General features: G+C 44.9%; 2 protein-coding genes across 3 annotated transcripts in view; one reads left to right on the top strand and one right to left on the bottom strand.

Annotated features, from left to right (window-relative positions):
* Positions 1-15598, top strand: part of DARS2 (aspartyl-tRNA synthetase 2, mitochondrial) — a 1012941-nt gene that overhangs the window by 974123 nt on the left and 23220 nt on the right. The window lies entirely within an intron of this gene.
* The window catches only part of SMG7 (SMG7 nonsense mediated mRNA decay factor), a 67629-nt gene that overhangs the window by 39408 nt on the left and 12623 nt on the right, over positions 1-15598 (bottom strand). For both annotated transcript variants that reach the window (XM_083507056.1, XM_083507055.1), the window contains exons 2-7: positions 8141-8172; positions 6599-6716; positions 6036-6168; positions 5054-5225; positions 4709-4780; positions 3135-3285 (exon numbers count right to left, since the gene is read on the bottom strand). In XM_083507056.1, the coding sequence (XP_083363182.1) occupies positions 3135-3285; positions 4709-4780; positions 5054-5225; positions 6036-6168; positions 6599-6716; positions 8141-8172 (678 nt within the window). The remainder of the gene's footprint in view (positions 1-3134; positions 3286-4708; positions 4781-5053; positions 5226-6035; positions 6169-6598; positions 6717-8140; positions 8173-15598) is intronic.

Below are 15598 nucleotides of genomic sequence, written 5' to 3' on the forward strand. Positions count from 1 at the left end.
ACGTATTTTAGTCTTTGTAAAGCTAACCCTGGCACAAAAACAAATGCATACTGCTGACTAGCACCCTCTTTTAAGAAAGTTGGTGTCTCTGAAACAGGAGAGGATGTAGCTGTGATTGATAGTTTTTCCCAAGACAACTGCACTGAAGATAAAAAGCAGTATTAACATTTAGAAACTCTCAAATTAAAAGAATTCAATCATTTGTGTAGACCACAAACAGCCACTCTGTGTAACCTGAGGGGATGTTGTGTTCTCCAGACAACAATCCAGAAGCAGTAATAATAAAAGTTGCCTCCATCCAGCAGAAAACACTTCACTGTTGGGAATTAACCACTCCAGCAGGCATTTTAAGGTAGCATTTGGTTTACTGTAAGCCGCCCAGTGTGGCTGGGGAAACCCAGCCAGATGGGCAGGGTATAAATAATAAAATTGTTGTTGTTTGTTCCATTTTCTGTGGATTTTTTTTATGTACACCACTTGGAAATGCAAGTAAGTAGGTGGAAATATATTCATTTGGACAAGTTTGTTCATTTACCAATCTTCCTATAGACATAAAAATATAAAGCTGTCATTGTGCCATCCCCTTTGGAGGATTTGGAGTGTTACATCCCAATAATCCTGGACTTGCATGAAGTCAGGATAGTGGAGGGGAAGCAAAAGATAAGGCAGGTTTTAAAATGGCAGCAGAGGTTTGGATAAAGCAAGACCCTGAGAATATGGGAGGGGAATGAAGGAGCTGTGAGGATATACCCATCCACCCAAATATTCCATAGTACCTTCCCACACATTTTTCACTCCTGGTATCATGTGTTGTCTTCATACATGAAGTTCCAGATTCAATGAAGTAATTTAGAAGATATAGCTTGTGCCCCAAAGAGGTCACTTTGGTGCTGCTAACACACCAAAAACAATGTGGGAGCAAGCAGTTACAAGAAGAAGAAGAGGAAGAAGAAGAGTTTGGATTTGATATCCTGCTTTATCACTACCCGAAGGAGTCTCAAAGCGGCTAACAATCTCCTTTCCCTTCCTCCCCCACAACAAACACTCTGTGATGAGACTGAGGCTGAGAGACTTCATAGAAGTGTGACTGGCCCAAGGTCACCCAGCAGCTGCAGGTGGAGGAGCGGAGACGCGAACCCGGTTCCCCAGATTACGAGTCCACCGCTCTTAACCACTACACCACACTGGCTCTGGTCTCCGCAAGTTACCGGTCTCTGCAGCTACAAAAGACGCTGTTTGACTTCACCCCTGGAAGTGCACTCCATTGTCCCTCAAGACAGATGAATGCCAACATCAGCTGCACTTAACCTTCTCTAAATGAACAAGCTAATATTCTATTAATCTTAAGGATACAGTGACATATGCCAGTATTGTGTGCATGCATGAAGGAGGCTGCACAGAAGGGAACAGGAAGAAGTATGGAAATGGGTGTGCCAGGGACAGTTAAGAAAGGAGGAAGGAAGAAATAGAAGAGGGTGAAAGTGATTGTGTTGTGTGTGTGTGTGTGTGCACGCACACACGGGGGGCAGCACAATATGAGGGAGAAGACAAAAAAATGGGGTGATCTCTGTAAGGAAGACTTGAAAAAAGGAGTGTGGAGGAAAAATGTGAGAAAGAGGGTACAAAGGGGGCTTGAAAAAAATGAGTAGGGGGAATGGGCATGGGGCTGAAGATGAAAGCAGGGGCATGAAAGGGTCTGAAGAACAGGATGGGGTGGTGGCTTCATAACTTGGTGGAAGGTGAAAATGGTGCTTAGTGGTTGCATTGTGTATGGGGGAGAAAGATGCAGGAAGTTACTATGGGGGTGGTTTGTGCATAATGGAATTGCACAAAAGAAAGGAGAGGAAGGATGGACACGGGGGAGAAAGTGGTTGCTGCAGAATAAAACAGAAAAGTGGCTTCAGCAATGGAGTTAGGAAGGTGAAAAGCAAGCTCCCAGTCACCAGTCCAGCTGCCGCATTCTGGATTAGTTGTAGTTTCTGAGTCACCTTCAAAGGTAGCCCCACACAGAGTGAACTGCAGTAGTCCAAGCAGGAGATAACCAGAGCATATACCACTCTGGAGAGACAAAGCACAGGCAAGCAGGGTCTCAGCTGGCGTACCAGATGGAGCTGGTAGACAGCCACCCTAGACACAAAATTAACCTGCTGTCCAAGGACAGCTGCAAGTCCAAAATGACCCCCAGACTATGGACCTGGTCCTTCAAGGACACAGTGACCCCATTCAGGACCGGGGCGTCCTCCACACCTGACCCCCGGAAACAGTACTTCTGTCTTGTCGGGATTCAACCTCAATCAGTTAACCACCATCCATCCTCAAACCACCTCCAGACACTCACACAGGATGTTCTTAACCTTCACTGGTTCCAATTTAAACGAGAGATACAGCAGGGATTCATCTGCGTACTGGTGAGTACCCAGCCCAAACTCCCTGATTATCTCTCCAGCGGCTTCATATAGATCAGACATGTCCAACTTTCAAGAGACTGAGATCTACTCCCACTATTAAAAAACTGGCAGTGATCTACCAAAGTGGCTGAGTTTTGTTGTTTCTAGGGAGTCAAAGTTGTTGAGGTTTTTTAGGAGGTCTATGTTGGTATCAAAAGCTGTTGAGAAATCCAGAACCAGGGAACAGCTCTCACCTCTGTCCCTAGCCCATGGGAGATCACTGGCCAGCACAACCAAGGTGGTTTCAGTCACATGATAAAGAACTCTGACAAGTTTGAGAGGAGTCTGGGGTGGGGACACTGGCAGCAGAGCTTGTATGCACTCCTGCACCTCTATTTTTAACCACTGTGTGTTCAGGCAAATACTTGTAGCCCATTTTGCAAAAACGTAAGTATACTGACATATCAAAACCTTGCCCTGTCTGTAACTAATTTGTGTGAAAATTCAATGGCACTGTCATATCAAATTTACAATCACAGGGGCAGAATAAATGTTTTGTTGCTACTATTAACCTGTAGGAGGCACAGAGGAAAAGAAATTACTTACTTGTAACTTGATGTTCTTTGAGAACTACTTATAAAAGACACATATATAAGTATTGCAGCATCTTGGAGAAAAGATTTATATTGTAGCAATAGCCTGAAGCTTATAAATGATATCTCACTACCTAGAAAATATTAGCCTTACCTTTCCAGTGCTTTAGAAAGTGCTTTTTGTAGGTTAGTAGAGGCAGCTGGGAAAGGGAACTTCACAGCAATGCTTCTGCAGTAGTAGAAAATTGTGGTCAGGTGATCTCCTTTGGAGGATGCTAAAATAGCCAGCTGATTGTAAGGCTGACCTAAAGTTTTTTTTTAAAAGGGAACAAAAGTTTCTGATAAAGTAAAGGACTCACTCTGTAAGTACAACCCAGTTATTTTACCATATTCTAGGCAGCAGCTACTATTGGAGTAACAGTTTTTGACCATGGTCAATAATAAGCAGGTCAGTCCTAATGTAGTAATGAGGATTGCTTCAAAAACTGGCTTGCTAACATTCCTGTTATAACTTACTGAAGCAAAGGGTAGATAGCAGGTTGTGCCACGGCACACATCTCCAGATGCAATGCAAGTTTTTTTCTGATTCAAGAAAGGGTTCACTTAGGGGGTGGAGGAACAGAAAGGAAGAGCCTGAGCAGGGGACTGGACATGTTTGGAAGCAATGGAATGGCAGAGCTTTCCTGAAGAGGGAGGAAATATGTAGGTGGTTTTAATAGATAGGTAAAGGTAAAGGTACCCCTGCCCGTATGGGCCAGTCGTGTCCGACTCTAGGGTTGTGCGCCCATCTCACTTAAGAGGCCGGGAGCCAGCGCTGTCCGCAGACACTTCCGGGTCACGTGGCCAGCGTGACGAAGCTGCTCTGGCGATCCAGCACCAGCACAGCACACGGAAACACCGTTTACCTTCCCGCTATAAAGCGGTACCTATTTATCCACTTGCACTTAAGGGTGCTTTTGAACTGCTAGGTGGGCAGGAGCTGGGACCGAAAGACGGGAGCTCACCCCGCCGTGGGGATTCGAACCGCCGACCATGCGATTGGCAGGCCCTAGGCACTGAGGTTTTACCCACAGCGCCACCCGCGTCCCTTTTAATAGATAATAAAATACAATTAAACTATTTAATGGAAGCCACTATGGAGATCCCTCTGGAGAAAAATTAAAAGAATACAGTGGTGCCTCGCAAGACGAAAAGAATCCGTTCTGTGATTCTCTTCGTCTAGCGGTTTTTTCGTCTTGCGAAGCAAGCCCATTGACGGATTAGCGGATTAGCACTATAAGCGGCTTTTAGCGGCTTATCTGCTGATCGGATCAGCTGATAAGCACCTTAGCGGCTTAGAAAAAGGGGGGGGGAACCCAGCAGGAACTCGCAAGACATTCTCGTCTTGCGAAGCAAGCCCATAGGAGATTCGTTTTGCGAAGCACCTCCAAAACGGAAAACTCTTTCGTCTAGCGAGTTTTCCGTCTTGCGAGGCATTCGTCTTGTGGGGCACCACTGTAATGAAATAAATATCCAGTTGATATGAGGTATGAACATTTTAGCTCTATTATCTATTGCCAATCCCATAGAATTAATGTGGTCTATGGACATCCTTCTTCCATGGAGTTCAGTGTTGAAGTAGAGTATGAAGATGGAAACGAAGCTCCACAGAACCAGTGGGATTATGCTGCAAACAACTGATCAAGAATTAGCAAGCTCACCCACACAGACTGCATTCCATAAACTCACCATTGGATGGGACAAGCTGAGCTGCATGCCTGTAGTAGGACTCAGCCTGGCTGGTCTGATTTCTGTAGCGAGCTGAAAAATCAAGAAGAATTGCTGAAACAGAACATTCTACACTACTAGTCAATGTGCTACACCCCAGTTTCTAAAATAAATAGGTTTTGTGGACAATTATTCTACATCGTGCTGGACTAGGAGCCTTGGTTTACTCCAACCTGGCAGGTGCTCCTATTCTCTCCTTACAATGACATATTAATACTTGACATAAACTCTATTTTCCACTGTCACTGCACAGCTTATGTATACCTTCCTCCTGCAGATTCTACTGTCCGTGTTCATGGTACTCACCAATGTCTCCAAGGTGGACAAGGCAGTGCTGGCATATATATGAGCAGGAGCTAGATTGTGGCTTCACAATGGCGCTGGTGTGCGTCTGTTTATTGCTGATAATTCCCAGTTGGGAGGACTTCACACGACAGGGCAAATCTACATTAAACACTGTGCACAGCTCCTGCAGTAGCTAAAATTAGAAACAAATCAATTTTAATAGTTATAGCAAAACTAGCAACCAGGTAGAAAAGCCTGAAGGAATTGGTCAACTTTGAGTGTTATCCTTAAGCCCACCTTCACTTCTATATAAGATTTAGAAGTTCATGAAAATCTAAAGGACACAGAGGTCATGTTGTATCATTCTAAACTCATTTCACCTCTCCTCAGCTAATATTAGGGGAAAGGCCTTACGTTAGTGGCTAAACACATGCTTTGAATGCAGAAGGTCTGATTCAATTCGTGGCATTTCCTGTTAAATGACTCTCTGACTGCAGGGCTGAGGCAGACCTTGAAGAGCTGCAAGCAGTTATGAAGAGACAATGTCAAACAAGGCAGACCAATAGTCTAACTCAGTATCAGTTATGTCCATTAGGTACCTAATGTTTCTATAAAAGAGAGATATTGCAAAAAGCAAAATGGAATATACATGCATGTAAGAACGAAAGGCAAGTGCTTCTGGATTGGACCAAAGGCCAGCATCCTGTTTTGCAGTAGCTAGCCAGGTGCCTATGGGAAGACTCAAGCAGCCCTCTCCCACTGATGTTCCACAGCAACTGAATTTTAAGATGGATGCCTCTGAAACTGTGGGGTCACATACAACCATCATGACTAAGCACCAACTGACAGCTTGGTCAATTTGTCTATTCCCCTTTTAAGGGTGTTTAGGTGGGTAGTCTTTACCACATCTTGCAGGGGCAAAGAAACATACAAAACCTATTTGGTGCCATGGAAGTTATGCCATTACCATGCCCCATGCTCATAGTGCAATCCCTCAACTCACCTGTGTGTAGAAGCCACTAGCTGCCTCTAAGAACAGAGAGAGGTTAGCCTGAACTTCACTCCGATTTGGATTTGATCGGTTTTTTGCTTGACCCTGTAGAGTTGTGATCTGATTCTTAAAGGCATGATTCCATCTATAGGAAGAAAGAGAAATTTAGTGTCCAATGTGGGACACTCTGCAGGCCTCACTCTTTACAACCCTGCCTCCTTCAATAAAACAGCTTCACATGTGAACAGTTCATCCAAATAACAATATATACTTTTAGCTCAATACTATACTACACATTTGTCCCATGTTACTACCAGCCGCATGTAATATAAAGAATGAAATAAAATAATCACTGAATTATTTATGGTTTATGTCAAACCATATTTCCAGTCAAACTTCACCTTTTCAAAATAATTTTCCAAGTGATACCTTGAAAGTTCTGTTAAGAGCAGTTAAACTTTTTAAGCTGACATACTCAAAGATAAAAGAATATCTTCTGAATATGCCATTAATTCTGCCCAAAATTTCAGGGATCTCTTTGACAAACAGTACATGCCCAAGTTTAAGATACTTACAGATCTTGTTCCACTTTTTTGTCCAATGCATACTCCAAATCTGTTACCAGCATTTTCTGGTATAAGTCCTGCAAAGCCTGTCTGGATGTCCAGGCCTCAGCTGGACCCAGCTTTGAATCTGAGTAGTAAGAAGATCAAGGTTTTATTAGGATAGCACAACAGCAGCATTTTCCTTGCCATTTCCTCAAAAGAGGATTCACCGAGATACAACACTTTCCTTTCTACATCAGCAAAGGCTGCAGCTGAAAACACCCTGGAATGCAAGATTTTGGTCTGAAACTTCTCAGGGTGAAGGAAATGTGGAAAGTGTATTAATTTGTCAGTGTATTAAATTGCTTACTCTGCAATAATGATGGCACATTATCCTAGCTCTGAATTTCTCGAACACCATTTTGCGAGTTATGCTAGTACATCTCTTGTGTTTTGGGTGCAGAAAAGGGGGCAGATTTCAAAGTTGTCAGAAGCATTGTCAGAAGTAGAGGGCACACATTAAAAGGAAAAACACAGTTTACTGATCCTAAAATGAAAATGTTTATTCGGCTTTACGCCCATCATAAAGCACAACACAACAAAACAAATCAAATAAAACAGTGGACTCGTACAAGCCACCAATAATATAACACAATTCACAGCTCACAAGGACAGATATTAGCAATTCAAGAGAAAAAATTAAGATTAAGATTTAGGCACTACGCTAAAATCAATATCTGATGTCATTGCAGAAAATTCTTATAACTATCAATAATCGGCTAACATTCCATTCCGTCTCTTGTACGAGAGGACGGCTGTTAGGAATTTAGCAACCTGTAGGGTAATATAAGGATCCACATCTTGAAGAACCCAGGCAAGCTTTAGATCTACTGGTTTGTCAGCCATAGGCTGAATTATGGAGTTTAGTATACTAGCACGAGCTGAACTGTACATAGGGCAGATAAACATGACATGCTGTAGAGATTCAGATGTTTTCATATCACAAGCACACATTGAAGGGACTTGGCCCGTAGTGAATCTATGTCTCAGGACATTTGTTGGAAAAACATTGAACCTAGCTCTAATGAAGGCATATCGGTGAGACGCGGCCATAAGCGATGTTAAGTAGGACGGAGCATGGTAGATAGGGATTATGCCGAAATTTAACGGTGAGCAGACTCCACCACCAGCTAAGAAATTTTGGTATAGCTCCGTATCATCCAGCCTTTGATTTATACACCTTTACTGATCCTAGTTCATGTATTTTACAGTCATACCTCGGGTTGAAGTAGCTTCGGGTTGAGCGTTTTCAGGTTGCGCTCTGCAGCGACCCGAAAGTAATGGAATGTGTTGCTTCCGGGTTTCGCTGCTCGCGCATGCGCAGATGCTCAAAATGACATCACACGCATGCGCAGAAGCAGCAAATTGCGACCCACGCAGACGCGGGTTGCGTTCGCTTCAGGATGCGAACAGGCTCTGGAACGGGTCCCATTCACATCCAGAGGTAGCAATTGTGGAAAGCAGACCACCCAAGTTTCTGGCTGATTTGAAATGAAAAACAAAGCTCCTTACCCGTCATGTCAGCCTTCAGGACTTCTGCCTGCCTGCAAATGAAATACAAAATAATAATTGTTAGGACCAGAAAGGGCTGATGAAAGTAAAAATCCAGCACATTCACATCTTAGGTGCCCCATTTTTATGGGCACAGTACAACCGATCTGAATTTCAATCTAGAAGACTCAAGGGTGTCAAAAAAGCATTTCCTATAACACCTTAAGTGGGAGTAATTAGATGCTCAGCATCACATACAGTGGTGCCTCGCAAGACGAAATTAATTCGTTCCGCAAGTTTTTTCTTCTTGCAAGTTTTTCGTCTTGCGATGCACGGTTTCCCATAGGAATGCATTGCCCAAATCTTGCAGGATAAGGATTCCCACACGACCCTGAAAGTGGCTAGGTTCCTGGTCGCTGTCCTCTCCCAAAAGCGACGTCAAGGAGCGCTACAAGCTAATTGCCTTTCCATCTTATAGTATTTTATTGTTATCGTGGTGTTTTAGCGTCTGTTTTTTCTTTTTTCTTTTTTTTCTTTCCCCCCACGGCACAAGCTGTCACTTATGTGTTGTTTTTACCTGTATGGGCCTATGGCCGTAATAAATATTATCTATCTATCTTATCTATCAATTAATGCGTTCCTATGGAAACCGCCTTCAGACCAGGTCCGGGGACAGTCTGTCCCCCGACCTCTTCTGAAGGCTGGGGGGGGGACAAGGGCTTTTCTTCCCACCCCCAGCATTTTAAAAAACCCCGGGACAGCGGAGGACTTCTCCGCTGTCCGGGGCGATCTTAAAATGCTGGCGGGCGGCATTTTAAAATCGCCCGGGACAGCGGAGGACTTCTCCGCTGTCCGGGGCGATGTAAAAGCCCCTGGGAAGGCAGGCAGGGGGGACAAAGACTTTTGCCCCCCACCCGCCTTCAGAAGAGGTCCTGGACCTCTTCTGAAGGCGGGCGGGGGGCGAAAGTCTTTGCCCCCCCCCGCCTGCCTTCAAAAGCCGTACGGGACAGCGGAGAAAGGCGCTGCTATCCCGGACTGCTTTTAAAATGCTGGCGGTGGGGAGCAAAGCCTTTCGGCCCCCGCCGGCCTTCCTGGACCTCTTCTGAAGGCCGGAGGGGGAGAAAGGCTTTGCTCCCCACCGCCAGCATTTAAAAGAGGTCCCCGGAGATTTCCCTATGGGCTTTCGTCTTGCGAAGCAAGCCCATAGGGAAATTCGTCTTGCGAAGCGCCTCCAAAACAGAAAACCCTTTCGTCTTGCGGGTTTTCCGTCTTGCGAGGCATTCGTCTTGCGGGGTACCACTGTATCCAAAATCATCATTAGAAGAGGATGCATTTAACCATCTTACTGAGATACCAGACAATGGAAAAGTAGTGATTCTCTCTCTCAAAAAAAGAAAAGGAAGCCCACACTATAATATTTCCTCTAGGTCAGGTTTAGTGACTTTCACATTTACTTCTTTGTAATCCTGAAACTATATATTCAGCAAGACTCTTACCACCCCACTCCCCATGCCATCCCTCAAAAAGTATTACCATAATGCAGAACCAAGATATTGAACTCATTTCAGTTCTGTTGAGAGACTTTGCACTGGAATAAGCATATGTAAACTGCCAAAAATATTGAAAAAATAAATTTCAAAGGTTTTTGGTCCAGGTAATGGACAATGGTATTAGCCTTCAAAAGCAGTGGTGGAGCAAGGGGGGTGGGCCGGGCCGGGTGCCATCTTGAGGGGGGTGACGGCTGAACGCACCTGCTCCCGGTCCCTGAAAGAAAGCAGCGGCTTTGGGCAAACAACGCTGGCACGCGCCTTCTGCCCCCGCCGCTGGTTGCCCTGGCAGGAAAGGAGAAGCAGGGCAGGGTGGGGGTGGAGGCTGAGGGTGGGGAGAGGTCAGCGCAAGCCCGAACCTCCAGGACACTGACCCTTGAGCCCAGCCTCTGCCTCCTATTCAGGGAGCCCGGCTGTGCGCGTGTCACCTTGAACCAGGAATGCATTCAGCAGATTCCCTGGTTTTCCAGGAGTGGAAATGGCAGGGTGGGGAGAAGCCTTGAGGGGTCCATTACCCCCATGGTGGATTCAGCTATAACTGTTTACATTGTGTTACTTTGGTATTTCGTAATGTTTATCTTATTGTAACTAGTATTTAAGACGGTTCTGCAGTAAAACTTTGAAACTCGTTCTTCCGGTGAAGAAAATTCATTTCTACACAAGATCCAGATGAGGGATTCCTCTGAACTCCAACAATCAGGTATCTTGGAATCCATATAGAGGCACAAACCCCAGAGCTTATCATCCCATTTCTTAGTGTTTAAACAACTTTCTTTCTTTTTAAAAATGCCCCTTAAACAAATGGTGCGTTTCAAAACGAAACTTCTCTCTCTCCCGCCGCTCCCCCCCCCGCCGTCTTTCTCCTTCATTTCCTTCTAGCACAAGCCTCTCTAGGCATTTGTTTCAGTTTCTTTGCAATTCTCCCCTTTCGCCTGCCTAGCAGCAAGGAGTCCAGTCCCCAGAAAAGAGAGAAGTGGGGCAAGAGGCCCCAATCCTGGCACAGTGTCATGTGAAAAGGGGCTTTTAGAAAGAAGTCACACGCCATGCAAGCGTCAAAGAAGGCGTTCTGCCCTTTTTCTTCTTGGGGTTCATGGTGAGAGGGGCCCCCATCACCCTTTGAGAGACAGATGGTTACTCCCAGCAGCCCTGCACGGTAGACCTCCTTAGGGCCTTTGTAGTTTGGCTTAGGGTGGAGAGTGGGGGAGGCATACCAGCCAAGATAAGCGAGGCAGAAAGGATGGGCAGACCGAAGGCAGAAGAGGCAACTTTTTCACTCACTCCCCCCCCCAACCCCTACGGGGTGTTGGGGCCTGGGATTGTGGTCTGTATATGCTCAGAGGCATGCCTTCCCTGCATGGAATTCCAGTTACAGAGCTATGGAAAGAGCTCTACTGTGGGGAGAAAGTGTGGCCTGCACTATAGGGTTGCTGTGAGCCCCCTACCGCCAGCCCACCTCTCAGCCACATGCACCAAGCTGCCTTGAGGCAAAATGAGAGTGGCTGTTGTAAACCCTTCTCAGCCACGATCCTCCTCCAAACCGCAGTAGAGCATAATAATACAAGTGGTCTACACAACAGAGTTGTTTTATGTTACTCCCTCAGGCTGCCCACTGTGCGGTATAGAAAGCAGACTACATGGCAGGGCTGCTGTAGTCCACTGTCACCCTCTGCACCTTAAAAAAAAGGCTGAATAAAGAAATACAAAGTAAAAGGCAACTTAGGAAGAAAAGCAGGGTTTGATTTGATTTAATATTTGTATTTCGCTTGTCCAAAAACAAATGTTGAGCTCAAAGTGTTTCACAATAATCACAAACAGCATTATTGCAATCTCTAACATAAAACACAGCATCATATAAACATAAATAAGACAAACAATGACAAATTCATTTTTCAAAAAAATTATACAATGCAATAAAGTCACAATACTGTCCTCCCTTTGGTGCTGCCTTTTTGTTTGCAGCGGGGGTGAACACGACAGCCAGTTGCCCAGCTGGTCCAGTTTCACAGGTGGGGGAAACTGAGGCCGCTCAGAGCCTGCCACTCTTTCCCCAGGCAACCTGTGATGGCTCTGGCCAAGACCCTCCCTGCCCCCCTGATCTCTGGCTCCTGCTCCCCCTCCTCTCTGGTCTTGAGCCCCAACAGCCTCCCTGGTCCCCTCTGCTTCTTCCTCATCTCCCAATGATTTCAGTTTCCTCCAGAGATTCTATTTGGTGCTGATGTTTTAAGAACACCTTTCAAAAAATCAACAGACCAGTATAATCCAAGAAGCAGTCCCCAGTCTGGGGCCAGCGTTCAAAACTCCCATTGTTCTAGGCGCATTTTGCAACAGGGAATTTCATTAGCGCAAGCAGTTTCTGAGCTCTGGGCGCAGTACTGCGCCTAAGATTTCAGATTAAAACTGCGGAGTGGAAGGAAAGGAGGACCTTTTTCTGCCTCCCCACTTCCAGCCACTCTCTGAAGAATGGAGAAGAGACCCTCTTCAGAATATTAGTGGGGTGGGCAGGGGAAGGACTAGAGCATGTGAAAAACAAACATAAGATTTTAGCTGCAGTTCATTCATTTTCAGCTTTGTATTCTTGTTATAAAAAAGTACGCCTAGACATTCTGTTGTTGCGCCCATAACCTAGGTTTAAGGTGCCATTTAGCTCCTAGCTTCCATATCTGGTGTGCCTCTGCTCAGAAGGTCCTGGGAAGCTCCTTACGACAGAGCAAGACTGAAGCAGATTCCTCTTTTCCCAGCTGGGTTTTGCTCTTCTGCTCTTCTGCCCCCCTACTTTAGCACCTGAAGCAGCCTCGTCTGCCTGCCTAACAGGAAGGCCAGCCCTTTCTCTCTTTCTTTGGTCTTCGCTATATCACAGGCCTAGATGCATAGCAAACGTTTTCGGGGAGCGGAGGCAGGAAGAGAAAGACTGGCAGCAGAATCAGAAAGGGCATCAGGTTGAGATTGGCAAAGCTCTCTGGCTTAGCCATCTTGTCAATTGAAAACAAAGTAGCAAAAGGAATTGATGATGTGATTTCAAAATTTGCAGAGAACATAGTTAGGAAAAAACGGTTTTAAGCGCTTATGCTCACAATGTTAAGTAAATAAACCCGAAAATTACACTTTCCACTGTATCTTATTTTTCCTTCTTTTAAGAATTTCAATGGGGGGGGGGACAAGAAATTTTCCGCACCGGGTACCATCTGACCTTGCTTATGCCACTGTTCAAAAGTACTACATAATATTACATTTCGGAACTCCCCTCATATTGACATCAAGCAGGCACCTTTGCTGTAATCTGTTCAGCACCTGCTTAAAACATCTTTGTTTAGGCAAGCCTATCCAGACATGTAGAAGTTAAATGCGTTTAATCTCTATTGTTCATTTTAATAATCTTGTTGATGCTTTTAAATACCTGCTTCTAACTGTTTTTAATGGGAAATTTAATGTTTAGTATTTTTGCAAACAGCTTAGAGGTTGCTGTTTCTCTATAATCAAGCAGTATATAAATTTTGTTAAATAAATTAATAAATAGATCCTGTGGATTGATTGAGCCTATTATGCTTCCCATCTTTATTTACATACATGAAGTTTGTCCATCATGCTAAACCACAACATGAATAAGCCAGAACACTATTCACCAACCCCCTTTCCCTTCCCTTCCCTTCCCTTCCTTTTGGGAGGAGTTCTACTTTATCAAAATCAAAAGTTCCCATTCCCATCCCCTTCATTTACTGTAACAACAAATGAGCTATGGAGTGATGACAACTCTGTGACCTTTTCTTGCACAGATCTTGACAACTGCAAGTACCACCTCCTTAAACTTCACCATATCTAGGAAACTAGATCACTAAGTCCCAACACCCCTTCCCCTTTCAGCTGCTCCCCATGTCTGCTTTGCCAATTTTGAAAGGAATGCTAAGCGTACCCGATAGTCTAATTCAGGGGTCGGCAAATTAAGGTCCACGGGCCAGATCAGGCCCAATTGCCTTCTAGATCCGGCCGCGGACGGTCCGGGAATCCAGGCAGCCGGCATAGTGCACACGTGATGGTTTCTGTGACTCAGCCAGGCTTGGGGGTCAAAAGTGAGGCGGGCGGCTGCTTGAGAGAAGCCCCTTCTCTGTCCATTGTGCGCGCAGCAATCTTTTATTCTGGGGTAGGGGTGGGGAAGAGGGAAAAAGAGCCACAGTTCGGATTTCCACCATGGAGCTGCCGGCAACTGACCTCAGGAAGGGCAGTTGCGACAGCAGGGGCTCGGAGGCGCCTCAGGAGCGACACCCGCTGGTGTCTGTGGCGGCAGTGCTCCCTGCCAGAGGAAGCGGGGAGCACCTGGGCAGCTGCACTTCGAAGCAGTTCTGCTGGGGAGGCCGCTTGTTAGCTACACAGTGCAAGCCATGGAAAGGTAAATAGCTGCAACCGCCTTGTCCTCCCTCACACAGGGAAAAGAACGTTTTTGCTTGAGCGGCACTGGCCTGACCTAGCTTGGCCAATGGTTTTTCCCTTCACCCACCCATGCGCACACACTCTCAAGGGCTGACAGAAATGGTGCGCTTACCTTAGCTCCTCACCCCCCACTCACGAGAGAAATAATAACTGTCAACATGGGTTTTTGCCAAAAATGCGGGTCATAATCATGGCAACATATAGTCCGGCCCCCCACAAGGTCTGAGGGACAGTGGAACAGCCCCCTGCTGAAAGAGTTTGCTGACTCCTGGTCTAATTAGTAGTTTCAATGTCATACAGCAACAAGCAGTTGTGTAACATGCAAACATGATTTGATGCAGAAGTCCAACTAGTGGAAAGGAGTTTCAAACTAGTAGAGAACTATGCATAACTTTTAGTTATTGACCCTACTATTTAACCATATTTTGAGACAATATTTCACAACACTTTTTATGGGTAAATTTAAAGCCTTAAGAAAAATTATCAGGCAGATTTCAAATGAAGGTGATCTACAGTCTCATTTCTATCAAGAAATGATGGACAGTCAAGTAGTTAATTATCTGGTTCTACTAAATATAACAGAACTGGTCTAGTCTTATCTTACCAAGTACTGTGTTAACTACCTGCTTACTGTCTGTCCTGAATCTTGGACAGATTCTTGTATTACGAGGAAGAAAACTACTAACCATCCACTTTTGCCACACCATGCAGTTTGCAGTTTAAGTACACTAAATTCTAGAGCCAGAGGAAACCAAATATCAGTAGCTTCAGTTTTATTCAATTGATTTATAAACCATCATCACTCTTCAGGATTATTCAGCTATACTGTAGTACCTTAGAAAAAAACCTAATGAACTTACAATGTGACCCTCCCTTCTAAAACACTAATGCTGCAACTCAGGATGTTGAAAAACCTGCATTTTCTAAGACTCTCAGAAAATATATCAGATAAAATATGTTCTAGAGTTTTTGTCATATGAACTATAGAAGAAGAAGAGAAGCGTTTGGATTTGATACCCCGCTTTATCACTACCCTAAGGAGTCTCAAAGCGGCTAACAATCTCCTTTCCCTTCCTCCCCCACAACAAACCCTCTGTGAGGTGAGTGGGGCTGAGAGACTTCAGAGAAGTGTGACTAGCCCAAGGTCACCCAGCAGCTGCAGGTGGAGGAGCGGAGACGCAAACACGGTTCCCCAGATTACGAATCTACCTCTCTTAACTACTGCACCACACTGGCTCTCATCCTCATCCCATCTTCTCTTTGTCCTGTGTTTAGAGAAAACATTTTGTTGTAGATAAAAAGTGCAGTTATGTTTTAACCAATGTATAAAAACAAAGATTTCAGATACATTTGAGTTATTGTGGTAAGGTCTAAATATTGCTTTGCTTCATCAACTGCAATCTATATTTTACATATAGCTTTTGCAAAGGCGGTTTCAAAACAAACAGAATGCCATGCCGTGCTATGTTTATATACTTTCCCCTAAAAATAGTCCTAACCTTGATGCTCT

The sequence above is a fragment of the Podarcis liolepis genome (assembly GCF_965112155.1).
Source record: "Podarcis liolepis genome assembly, chromosome: 6".
NCBI classification, from domain to species: domain Eukaryota; kingdom Metazoa; phylum Chordata; class Lepidosauria; order Squamata; family Lacertidae; genus Podarcis; species Podarcis liolepis.